The sequence below is a fragment of the Poecilia reticulata genome, linkage group LG6 (genome assembly GCF_000633615.1).
Source record: "Poecilia reticulata strain Guanapo linkage group LG6, Guppy_female_1.0+MT, whole genome shotgun sequence".
Taxonomy (NCBI): Eukaryota; Metazoa; Chordata; class Actinopteri; order Cyprinodontiformes; family Poeciliidae; genus Poecilia; species Poecilia reticulata.
The window spans coordinates 13,624,578-13,637,579 of NC_024336.1; the positions used below are offsets into that span (position 1 = coordinate 13,624,578).

At 38.6% G+C, this 13,002-nt stretch overlaps 1 protein-coding gene across 10 annotated transcripts in view; it reads right to left on the reverse strand.

Moving 5' to 3' along the window:
* Window positions 1-13,002, reverse strand: part of shank3a (SH3 and multiple ankyrin repeat domains 3a) — a 140,030-nt gene that overhangs the window by 58,759 nt on the left and 68,269 nt on the right. For 7 of the 10 annotated variants that reach the window (XR_001776702.1, XM_017305277.1, XM_008411317.2 and 4 more), the window contains 6 exons: window positions 11,574-11,651; window positions 11,267-11,333; window positions 10,096-10,325; window positions 9,812-9,981; window positions 1,405-1,586; window positions 1,029-1,052 (listed from right to left, as the gene is read on the reverse strand). Coding sequence is in view for 9 of the 10 variants with exons in the window: in XM_017305277.1 (XP_017160766.1) it covers window positions 1,029-1,052; window positions 1,405-1,586; window positions 9,812-9,981; window positions 10,096-10,325; window positions 11,267-11,333; window positions 11,574-11,651 (751 nt within the window). In the remaining variant the exon portion in view is untranslated. The remainder of the gene's footprint in view (window positions 1-1,028; window positions 1,053-1,404; window positions 1,587-9,811; window positions 9,982-10,095; window positions 10,326-11,266; window positions 11,334-11,573; window positions 11,652-13,002) is intronic. The other 3 variants (XM_017305279.1, XM_008411321.2, XM_017305283.1) reach the window with 1 other exon arrangement.

Below are 13,002 nucleotides of genomic sequence, written 5' to 3' on the forward strand. Positions count from 1 at the left end.
ATAGATAGATAGATAGATAGATAGATAGATAGATAGATAGATAGATAGATAGATAGATAGATAGATAGATAGATAGATAGATAGATAGATAGATATCACAATATAGTGATGGTCAGTATTGCATAACAGGACCAGATGGTTTTCTTGGCAGTGCCATAGTGTTGGCTGCCATGATGCTGTAAGCTTGTTTCCTGTATGTGTCAACATGAGAGAACTACAAAACACTGGGTGTTCACATTAATAGCAGGGTTATGGATCCAGTGGCACCAGCGTAAAAGCTGGTGACAGCCGATCCATTCGACAGTTGGAGGTATACCATACTGCTGTTGAGTCATCACAACTGCATTAACTATTATGTCAACTTCAGTATCCATCACCTTTCAAGGCTGCCCGGCTATAATTCAGATTGTTTCATTTTTTCCCCATAATAATATAGAAAGGCATGCTTATAATTTCTTTGTAGATTAGGAGAAGCAGGAAGTAAGTGATTATGTGTCTCACCCAAAGCTTAGACAGAYATTTCAAATTGACCCTTAAGCTGTAACTTCCTGTCCCTCCGTAGATTTGAAAGGAACATAAGAGGTCTCAGTATGAGTGCCACCCGACTCCTTCTGGACCTTCTAAGGACATGAGGGAACTGATTCCATTAAGCTAATGTGGGTCTGATCCATGGTGATGCATGTGAAGTGACAGGATGTTGGGTGTGGGGTCAGTCTAGAATTGGGTGTCTGTGGACAGGTGATAAAAGGTAAGGGCAAGCAGAAAATCTATTGTGTACACACAGAGGAAGCACTCTCCCAAAGGTGGAAAAATACATCATATGTATGCACACCAACATCCAAAAGCACATGGGACCTGTTTGAATTTGCACGCTCTCCTTGCAGTGATCAAAGATTTGTTGTGGGAGTGTGCAAATTTCTCAAGTGGATTCAAACAGGATCTAATTGCTTTCATTGCGGGTGTGGGGTAAACACGCTTAGGTTTGTTGGAGGGGGGATTTTGGGTGCGGAGCACATTATGGAGTTTACCTTCTACGTCATTACAGTCAAAGTCTGGAGTGAAGCATGAATGGAGACAAAAGCACACACACAGACCCATGAAAGAAAAAACATTGGTAATAGCAGAAATCACCACATTCAAAAAAAAAAAAAAAGTTGATGAAATGGCTATTCACAATGTTATGCTCAAAAATTATTGAAATGACTTCAAGGCTGAAAGTGAAGTAATGATATGAGAGAACAAGGTAAGTTCTGTATATTTTGTCACATACTTTTGTTCGACAACCAGCAGGCATAAATGTACATCTGTATATATYGTGGTCATAATTCTAATAATGAATCAATTGAGGCAGATAAAATAACACTTACATTAAAAAAAAAAGAAAAATCAGAAAAGACAACTCACCTTTTACCCGTTCTCCACGATTGAGCTGGATCTCTCCTTCCCCTTGTGGGGTGTAGGGCTTGACCACAATGAAGGTACGTCCTGGGACAGCACTGTAGAGTTTCCGTTTGGGCCCACGAGGGCCTGTCAGTGCAGGGGGTGTGTGATGAGGTGGGCTTGGGTCTCGCTGCACTGAGCCAGGGCTGTAAACAAACACATATGTTACTGTGGTGATTCCAGGGAGCTGGTAACTGAAGCCRGTTGTCACTGACATGGTCGTCAGTGGGACAGCGACCTGGTGACACCCCCTGGTTGTTAATGTTCCCAGGGAGGGATTCATAGGCATGCCTAAGTACCTGCCAATCAACAGTCAGTGTTCCACAGGAGAGTCATGAGAGAATAGTATTTTCCTCCAAGACACTCTTGTCCTCCCCCTGTTTCTTCTTCAGTAGCAGAGACAATGTCCTTGCTCTCTTTTACCCTCTCCCTCTTAGGTGTCCCCTCTCTCTCGCATCCTATTCGAGGTAGGAGAAGAAAAATGTACCAGTAAAAGGAATAGCCCTGTTTCCTTTCCTGTGTGGATCTATCAGGTCCGACTGGCAGCCCCCTTTAGTTAAGCACATCCTGAGTTTGGGTTCCATCAGAAGTCCCTCCAAAAGACAAACAGAAATCTCCCGTATGCCCTGTGCTCCAGATGCTCCGGGCTGGACTACAGATCCTCCCTTGTCCTTGGGTCCTGGTTTTCCTGCTGTGGAGGAGAAAGGTTAGGTCTGCTCCCCAACTCCCGCTCCCTCTCCCCGGAGTCCCTCCGTGTCTGCCTCTCCTCTCCCCTCCACCCCTCACACATACGCTCACACACACTCACACACACTCTAGCAATGCTGCTGCTGCTGTGCTCCGTGCCTCCCCTCCGTTTTGACGGCTCGCTCACACTCTCACGCCACAAGCCCTCTATGTGCATTCTAGCTGTGCACCCAGGCACAAACACACMCAGCCCCCTCCGCTCCGGCTAGCATTGCACCTTCACTGGCATGGCATACGCCACTGCCAGTATGTCGCTAACACATCGCTGACACACACCAGTCCCAGAGCACAACTGATCTCCTTCTGCCTGTCTGCCGAGAGTGGAGTGTGCATGCGCCATAGCTCCCTGAGGCAGGCTGCGTAAGTATGCGTGTGTGTGTGTGTGTGTCTGTCTGCGTGTACACTTGTGTGCAGAAGGGTGGCGGGTGGGGGGGGAGAAGGGGGGGCAAAAGCTCCAGCCCATTTGGTTTAATTGTCGCTCCTGACTCATTGCCTCTTTGCCTTCAATCCCCTCCATCTCTCTCTCTTTCTCTCTCTCTCACTTCCATTTCACCCGTTTTCATCCTTCTCCTCCACATTTCTTCACACCGCATCTCCATTCTCTCCTTTTCCTGCCTCTCTCTCAAGCAATGAATTCTAATACATCAGCAGAGCTCCGCCTAGTCTTCATTCATCATCACCTCTGTGGCTGTGCAAGTTGCATTCAGCATCATGCCGCTGCTTGTGCTGCCAAAGCTTACTCTCAAGTTTCTTCTTTTTTTATTTAAGAGAAAAACAATTATAATGTGCACTCACAAATACATTTAGAAATAAATCAGTTTTCTACGACTTAACTTGATCTTGTGTGTGTTAGCTGCTCATTCAGTGTAAAAAGTCGCTTTATTATTCTCTGAAATGAAACACTGACACAATTAGCATTGATATTTACAGATCTTCTCTTTCTCACGTATAATCAGGTTACAATCACGGGCTTCAGTTTATTTAGTTCAGATTTTGGAGGGTATATTAAGTGGCATAAATCAATAATGAACCTTTCCTTTCAATACAAGGAAAAGCAAGAGCTGTAATTACAAAAAGAGCTTCRTTATAGYTCTTTTTGTGAATCTACAGACTGAAATCTTGCTCCATATCAGACTSTCCCAGGGCACCTGTGGCTACCAGCCAGTAGCCTGCATTCAGTCTGTGAATGACTGGTTTCAAAGTGTCTGAGTGCCCTGAAAAYTGCTATGCAAATCTGATGTCATTTCATTTCATATCTCTTTGGAAAGCAGCTCAGGATGAGTCAAACTGGATGGAGAGTATGAACATAAATTTTCAAGTTTTACCTCAGTCCTGATTGAGTTTGAGTCTATGTTTTTGACTGGACCGTTGGGAAGAATAAGCTCTTCCTTGGAGCTGCAGTCCCAACGTCCTCCAGACTAGAGGCAGCAGCAATAAGCAAACACCTTGTGAAATTGTGCATCTGCTAAACTCATACAAACTACTACTCAGTCCTATGCTCCTGAGAAAGATTATAAATGGTATCATGGAGGAGCACTGTTGTGATGACATGCCGAAGGGGGGGGCTTTTTAAAGAGACAAAAGCCAATTTCAAGACATCAGATTTCCTTATTTTTTAAACATATTTACTTGATTGTCCAATCAAACCTGGAAAAGACATATTATCAGCCCTTTATTATCCCGAATCTGCTATCATGGAGGGATCTTTGGATATTTTAAGGGAGTGGTTTCTATGCTATTGTGAGGGCATAAACCAGATTGTAAAGTTTTAGTTATTTACAGATTCTAAAAGTGGTGATTCAAAGTTTTCTAATTTTAATATCTTCTTCAGATGAAGAGCTTCCCAATGTTGTTAACAWGTACATCACTTAGCAATACATCCACACTYCCAACATTGACTATCAACATTTACGATTGGGAAGGAGTGCAGAAAAAAAATCTAACTTTTTGTCTGGCTTATCTAGTTAGAAATATCTATTTTTGGAAATCTTCAACTTGTGTTCCATTTTCCAATAAGGTTGTGAGTTTCTGTCTTGTGAGCCTTTGTCATGGAGTCATGTGTGAAGCTGGAATTACACCAGCTTCACACATGACAGACGATGTTTTCTTTCAGCCTGGTGAGAGCCCAACATATATATGTTTTTACTTTAGGTGTTACAGCTACTAGATATAGTTTTCCAGAACGGCACAAACAACWGCTCACCCGCCTGGTCACTGTCATGRTGCGCTCAGTGCAGYCGCAGCAGAGCGGCACAGGGCCYGGCAGGCAGGCACAGATCTGTGCGGCGGTGGCATGGTATGTAACGTAATCGTGTTCTAAAAATGATAAAAGTTCTGAAACTCACCTCATGAGAAACTCCAATCATATAAGTGTTCCTGGTGTGTTTTTTTTTCACYAGCATCTCTCTGGTGGATGTTGTAATCTAGTAAGTAAGGGTGGATGCCTGTTGACTTATCACACTCTTTCTGCTGCTACAGATAAAGGCGTGAGGATCCATAGCGGTATCAGATCAAAYGAGCTCATATGATGTATGTGACTTTGAAAAATATCTCCTTTTCCTTTCACTTCGTAATCAAGTGTTGCTTTGTGTYGTTCTATCACATAAAATCACAATGAAGTTTGTGGTCATGATGTAAGAAAATGTTGAGAACGTCAAGATATTTGCATTGGCACTTCATCCGTATCATAGYAGAAATGTTCAACTATATGCCCAGATACACTACATGTGCTGTGCAATAGCCTTTTTTTCTGTCTATTTCTATCTGTTGCCTTAATTTTAATTCCTGATTTCTGTCTCATATTTTCTCATTGTCTTACTGTCTTCCTTGTTTCTTATTTTTAGACTTATTTATTTCCCTTTTCCTTACTCAACCCTTCCTTTCACCCCCTCAACCCACCACCTCCCCACAAAACACCCAATATCGAAACAACCATTTGCTGATGGCTTTCCAATTGCTATAGAATCTGACGGCCTATGGTGGCTCCAGCATATTAATGTCTGAGTCACAGCGTAGAACAACAGCAGCACACTTATCAAGCTTTAAGAGGGTTGCAGAAAGAAGATGAGGCTGCGCTATGCAGACACTTTATCATCCTCACTTTTACAAAAACCATTATAGCTGTAGTTTTAGGTACACAGCCACTTGTATTTTGGCAAAGATATCAATTCAAAAGCTTGTCAGAAAGATTTTCATCTATTTCAACTTCACAGCTGGATGAATGCCAGCCAGGACATTATTCTTTGAGTAATTTCATCAAGACATCTYGGATGTGGAGGGAACTGCTCACCTTTCTCTATAAAACCAGAGGCTGTGTGAGGTAATGTATTTTGAAATTCAGAGGTACGTGAGAGATGCAAAAACCGTTGAGGCATTAACAAACATGCTCTGTTATACAAATTCAACCACATTTTCACCTCTCTTTGAAGTGAATACCAGTGTACCTCGCAGAGTCTCTCTCACATTTGGATAACTTGATTAGCATAACAGTTATCCAAGTGAGGTTATATCTTCAGTCTGCTTTCATGATTACAGTATATGCAAATKTACTGTCTATTTTAGTTCAATTTAACATAGTCTCTGAAAACTGTTGTGCTTGGAGCTTCAAATTGATCTCAATGGTTTGCTTTGTTGTTTGGGATGAGCGATCGCTGCAATCAGACTGAATTTGATTTAATTGCAATTGAATTTAGTAGTAATGATATTTAAAATGAACCAATTAATTAAAATGCATGCTAAAATGGTTTTTAATTGAACTTGATTGGGGTTTTTTTGTTGCTGTTTTATTACAAAAAATACTGGGTTGGAATTGAACTGAAATTCAGTGTATTTTAAAATAACACTTTTCATAATTGGTTTTCTAAGAAGAAACTGAAGTATAAACTTTAATATAACTTGTGCGACGGAGGCTTAGGTTGAAAACAAACAAAAAAAATACAAATAAAAGAAGCTGTTTCTATGTTTTCTATTAGACCTATAATCACAATTAATAAACCCAGTTAATCATATGTAATCTTCTGAACAGCTTAGCAATGAGTTCAGCTGCCTAAGGTTGGGTTTATTTTATAAAGTGTTGACATAAATCTGAAGAAACACCTCAAAATGTCATTTAATGCCATTTACCCAGATGCTATCAAATTAAGCTGCTTCAGTGAAGCATTTTTATGCATGACTGTCTTGCCCTAGCAGGTAAATGGGTTTTTCCTCAAATAGCCCACCTCTCTAAGGTGAGATGTGCAGTCCTAATCAGCATAACACTTTGCATTCTAATGATCCTCACTCTGCCCTTGCCTTGCTACACATGAATGAATCCGTGTCCTTTCATTCTTTCTTCCTTAACATGGGAGTGTTTATGGCTACTAAGAAGAATGAAGACTGTCGACTACGCACATGGGAAGAACATTTTAAGGTTATGCCCTGCAAATCTACAATTCAAAACAGTAAAACCTCATCTTAGCTTGTTAAGAAAGATTGAGTTTGGCTAGGCAAACACCACTTAGCTCTTACTGAGAAGCTTTACTTATTGGCTGAAAYATTAACATTTCTGCCATTTTTAAATATGTAGACAATAGTCTTATTGTTTATAAACCTCCAGACCACTGCTCATATTTTATAAAGATTGTTGAAACAAGAATTTTTATGTTCTTTTTCACCTTGAATGCTTCCTACAAAGTCCATCAGCATCGTTGAATAAACAGTTGAAAATGACACTGAGAACGTAATAGGAACTCGTTTAAAATATGACCTCTGAGAACTCACTGAAAACCTGCGAGTGGAAGGACTTTTATTCCCACGAGTCACTCASTCTACTCTTCAGGGACAGAATGAAGGGAAATAATAACGGAAGAAAGAGTAGAGTAAAAAGTATAAAACAAAACAGGACCCTGAGGTACACTCAAAACTCAGAAGGGTTATAGTTGACCTTTAAGTATGATGGAACTCATGACCTGGAGGGACATGACTAACCAAACAAACATCAAACGTACCATGGACATCAAATTACTCTTGGAAATTATAACTGAGTGGGAGAAACTGCAGGGATAAGGCTAACGTCTTGAAAGTCAAAGTAATGCTCTTCAGAACAAAAAAACAGAACATAGCAAAAGAAGCTGCATGAAGGAGAATGTGACAAGAGAATTACTGATTTAACTTTTTTCCATAAAATGTTTCTTCATACGTTTSAAAAACYTAAACCAGTGTTGAAAAGAATGCGGTTAGTGAGTAATAATTCTGGGTTGACATGTCTAAACATTGCGATTGTCTCAACATAAAGCTGTCTTTATGCCAACAGGAATGTGTTGTCACAAAACGAATAATGATTTTATGACTCAAACTTTATTTTAAAAATTKGAACTTTTTGTGATCAAATTCACTCCAGTCACAGACAAGAGATAAAAAATTTGAGCTAATTTAAAAACGTCAATGAGAAATAATCCAAAAAGACTTCAACCAGCGATGTTCATTAATTATTACTAGAACACTGATAAACCCTAAAAAAGCTGGTTTTTCATTGTATGCCCACTTWAAAAAATTCAGTAGTTTGGCAATCAGATAACACTGAGTCACCCTGATTGAAAGACACAAAGTGTGCAACTCGATATGTAGTTTCAAGTTAATACAATGAAACAGTGTTCCTTAGGAGATAAGGAACATTAAGTGGCTAATTAAAATATTGTGGCATAAGCAAATATTATTTTTCTAATAAAATTGTACATCATCACGTCAAAACCTGGCAGTATTTCTAATTTTATTGTCTACTGTGTAAGATGGAGATCTTATTATGGCCAAACTTCTAGACTTTAATGTGATTTTATTTGTATTTCTTGTTTGTCTGCTTTAATGAACACTACAGTAGTTGGTTTTATCCAGTCTCTCTTAATTGTTTTGAATAATTTTTTTATTAACTTTCTACCAAAATAAGGTCAAGTTTTGGAACCCTGAAAGCCTGTTACACAAATAGGGAGGGGGAAGTGATGGTGAGTTTCACAGGAGTCTGTTGTTGACCAGCCAAACTAATTTCACACTCCCCTGGCACCTATAATGCCGCTAGAATTACCACTGGCATAAACAGTAGGTCAGACAGTGAAAAARAGAGAGGGAGAATATCATTAAAAAATATATATTCAAGGACATCATCACTCTCACTTGGATGCAGGTTCTGGATATTGAGACCAGCTGGTCTTATAGGACTCCATATACATTCTCCTTACTTTAACATATAGCGSCAAGGTTGGAACAAGGTCTCAGCTCCATGTTWAGAGGAGGCTTTTTACTCCAGGACTCAGCAGATATATTAACCCTGCTTTCTATTCTCTTAGTCTTTTGTTGTCTTTTCGCTCCACCCAAACAACCTTGGACTGAACAAACATGTCCACAAAAACATTGACGTGATATCTGTTGCTAAATACCCTGTGCAGCGCTGATATTGTAGAAAATAATCAAATTCATTGCGACATAATGTTAGACCACTAAGAGGGCTGAAGCCCTGATTAAACACAGTACATTTGATAAAACATACCAGAAGGGAATTAAACATGAAAATAATCAGACATCAGACCATTTCACACATACACTGGATATATACTGCATGTAGTTGAGCTCTTATAACCTAAGAGCTAATAAACCAATTACCTCAGAGATGTGATCTAGTTTGAATTAATCTATTGGTTAAATGCAAACAAATTAGATTTAGTCTGCCCTCACTTGACAGGACCTTTTGAACTGGGCTGGATGTCTTACATCATTACTCATAGCTCCAATTTGAGAATGAAGCCAATACATAAATCACTCTAACTCAAAATGTATCTAATGATCCAAACAAGCTGACAGATTAAAGTTTGTTGCAAGGGAGATCATTATTAGCTCCTATGAGCCTATCAGCATGTACAGCCCTGTGCAAGCAGCATTAATTAAACACTGTTGTACAGAATCGGGCCTTTTTACACATTAAAACTTTAAAACACAAACTCCAAGAATATTCTTCCTCATCTCTTTGACAAGAAACACAGCATCTCAATAAACAAACATGGCCATTGTTTAYACATGACATGAASATGCCTGTTACTATTCCCAAATACCCAGAAGCATGGATCATTCAAAAGTTACACCAAACATAACCAGCAAACCTTTTAATGACCTGTGTTCAGTTTATTACAGTAAAGCCAATRTCAATTTATAGACATCTTTTGGGTAACAATCCAAAAGTTGTTTACTTTTGTATGAGCTTTGTAGAACACATTTAATAGAAAATATCTTTATGTGTGCAAATGACTGATGGTTAAATGTGGATTGCATGATTCTTTAAATGTAATTATTTTATTTTTTTTTTTTCCAGAATTTGACTGGAGCAGATCGAATAAGATGCAATGCTACCGATGAGTAACAAGTGACTCAGCAACATCACATGGGACACTTGGCTTTTTGAAACAAGGCTTCAAAATCTAAATAGGTASATAATCAAAAGACAAGTCACAAATTAGCTATTAGAGTGAATATGTGAAAAGACTAGCAAGGGTGAGATGAATTAGAGATGAGATCAAAAAGATTGGCAGTATTCATCAGCTGGTATTTGTTGAGTACAACCAGAAATAACAAGTGAAACCGGGCAGAAGAGATCGTCACAAACCTGAGTCTCCCACGAGGACCATGTCCATGAGGGTAGCCATGGCTGTGGGAACGTCTTGGGACCGGCCTGTCCTCTTCATGCATGTGATGTAATGATGGTGAGCGGGAATGGGAGGATCTGGAGCTGCCGGTACTCTGAAGACTGCTGTCAGGGATCTCCCCATGACGACCCTGAAGCAAAGCAGAGGGACAAAACATCACTACGTGATTGAGAAAATAACCATGCAAACAGTCTGCTTTAATGGCATCACTGTTGGTTTTAACAACCTTTTATAATAGTCTTACTTCTCCAAGGCTGCTGTGCTGTTGCCCAAAAGCTGGGAGACTGCGCAGTGAGGGAACAGGGGAGTGACCAGGGCGGCCRCGGGATTCTCGAGGGCGCGGAGGGTGGATATGATCATGGTCACCGTTAAGGTTGTTGTCACTTGCCGAGCGCAGCAAGGAACGTGGTGAGGGAAGAGTGCCAGCCATAGCACGTCGACGGTTGGTGTAGGAGGGGGTCTCCCTGAAAGGCACTAGAAACGAAAAGAGGGAAGCCATAGACTAAAGGAAGATATTATCGCAGACTGCAGTCATAACCCTGCTTCAAAGATCTCTACAACTTTTTTCCTGATCTGTACAGTGTGTTTCTTGGTCTTCATGATGCTGTTTGGTGCTGGATTTATACCGAAATTAAATTCCACACAGCTGAGCTGTAGCTTTTAAAGGCAACTGGTTGCACTGCACTTATGGAGCCTAGATACAAATGCATGCTACACAGTTCTGATATTAATTTATATAAAAAAGCACATGCATCATTTTGCTTCTTCACAATTATGTGCTATGTTGTGTTGTCCAATCATTTACATTCTCAGTAAAATATTGATCTTTTGGGGTTGTAATGTGGCAAAATATTRGAAAGTTTATGGCACATAATTAGATTGTTTATGGATTCATTATCCATAAATGTCAAACTAGGAAGTACATTAAGTAAAAAATTCAGACTGGTGAGTGAAAGACAAAAAATTTAAATGAAACAAAAGGAAATAGTATATAGGGATTTTTATAAGCATGAATATTCTAATTTAATCACCTAGAATGAAAACTAAAGTTAAATCCTGACTTGTTGACAAAGATGGATATGTAAGCAACAATATCTAGCCTTTATATGCAAATACGGATTTACTAGGGTTGTTGCTTACAAAGGAAAAACTAATTTGAGAAATGTGTCTTGGAGTGGGGTATTACAAGCTGTCCACACCAGATGGCAGAGTTTTCCTGTATGTTATTTCACAGAGAAACTGCTTAACTCATCATGGTCCAGTGTCCTCACACACCCTTCTTCTTTTTTATGTTCTTCTTCAGTCTGTATCTTAAACTATTATGCTAGTCTATTTATTACATAAATAGACTAGCATAAAGAGTGCAGCTGAATATTTAATCAACTTTAGCAAAGTGACGTCTATTCTCAACTTACCGACATCTGATGCTTTGTGGACCTTAATGATTTCTGCAAGATCAAAGTTTCCTGCTATAATAGCCACCTAATGGGCAAAAACAACATGGAAAGCAGAGATAATGTTTAAGTGACAGAAAACAAACCTAAGCACATACTCAACAGTTTTTGTCGTCTGGAAATGTTTCACTCATACAAACAATATTTGCACATCATTTGTCTTTAATAAAAGGAATAATGTATTAAGACAAAGCTATACTTTATAAACATTAAATCTATGTAATTTCACACAATTAAACTTTCAGCTACTATTAGATGCCAGACATACCTGAAAAGCAGTCTGGCTATTGTAGTTCTTTATCTCTTTATTGGCTCCTCGGAAAAGCAAGACACGTGCACAGCTATCCTAAATGAGGAAGAGATTCATGTGTTGAAATATCACCACTGTTTGTACATTAAAGACCGATAACACTTAAGGATTAATTCACTTCATGTTTGCTTGTCGAAGTATCCCTGCATATGTCAAAAATGTTTACAAACTTTATTAGACTAAATATATATGTCTGTCTCAACTTTAGTAAAGTTGTGACAGTACTCTAATGTAAACATTCAGTAATCTAATGTTAAACCGTTAGAGTACTGAAATACATTACTCATGTCACAACGGAAGTGAGACGACAGAGTTGAGAAAAAATTACAACTACAAAAACCGGTAGTGTAAAGGTCTTGAAAAGTCGTACACCAAGAAGAGCATCATAAATCGGAGACATACACTGTGACGGTTATTGTGACTATTATTGCCTGGAGCAGCATTATCATTAACCTCTTGAATCCCCTCTAAAAGGAATCTAGCTTAGGGCAACATTTAAAAATGACTTTGATAAAACTGGTGGTGTAAAGAAGAGTTATATGGTATCACTCTAAAGTTATACAGCTGACTGAATTTGTGAAAAAGATGGAAATAAAACAACAGATTGTGAAGTTGCAAGACAAATTATAAGAAATACTCCTTTGCTTGAGTCATTGTTGACAGGGTACTACATCTTCACTTGAAATGCCAGCAGTAGAGGCGCATTTCTCATTTCTGCAACTGTGAACATATTTATTCTGCTTTTCATTCAAAAGTAGTTAACATGCAAGTCAGATATTTTCTGTCATTTATTTTGAACTACCTAATCAAGAAATATAGCACACAGTTCACATACTTACTTAGTGATTTCTTAGTGAACTTGACCTCACTGACATCTGTACAATATTCAAACTTTCTCAAAGTCTTACTTTCCTGAATGAACCAGTGTGTCAATAAAAGACACAAAAAAACAATGTAAAAAATTGGATTTAATAAAAGCATTCATACTTTCAATACAAATACCCCATGAAGTTTAGCTTTTAAACATATGCAGATAATTGAAAAATTGTACAAAAATATTGGTACATATAAACAAAATAGTGCAGAATTGTAATGTGGAAATAAAAAATGGAAAATATAATTGAAAAGAATGTATGGTTTTCCAATTTTTAAAATAAAATCTTAAAAACATGACCTGTATTTGCCACCTAATTTAATATACAAAATAATGACAAGCTCTACAAGCTTTGCGAATCTGGAAGCTGAAATTTTTACAAAGACTTCTTTTTCTCAAAGAGCTGAATGTTATATTGGATAAAGAAACTTGAAAACTTCAATTTTCAAGTCCCAAATTTTGGATTTAGTTCTGGACTTTGACTTGGCCATTTCATCTTATCAAATGACAGTC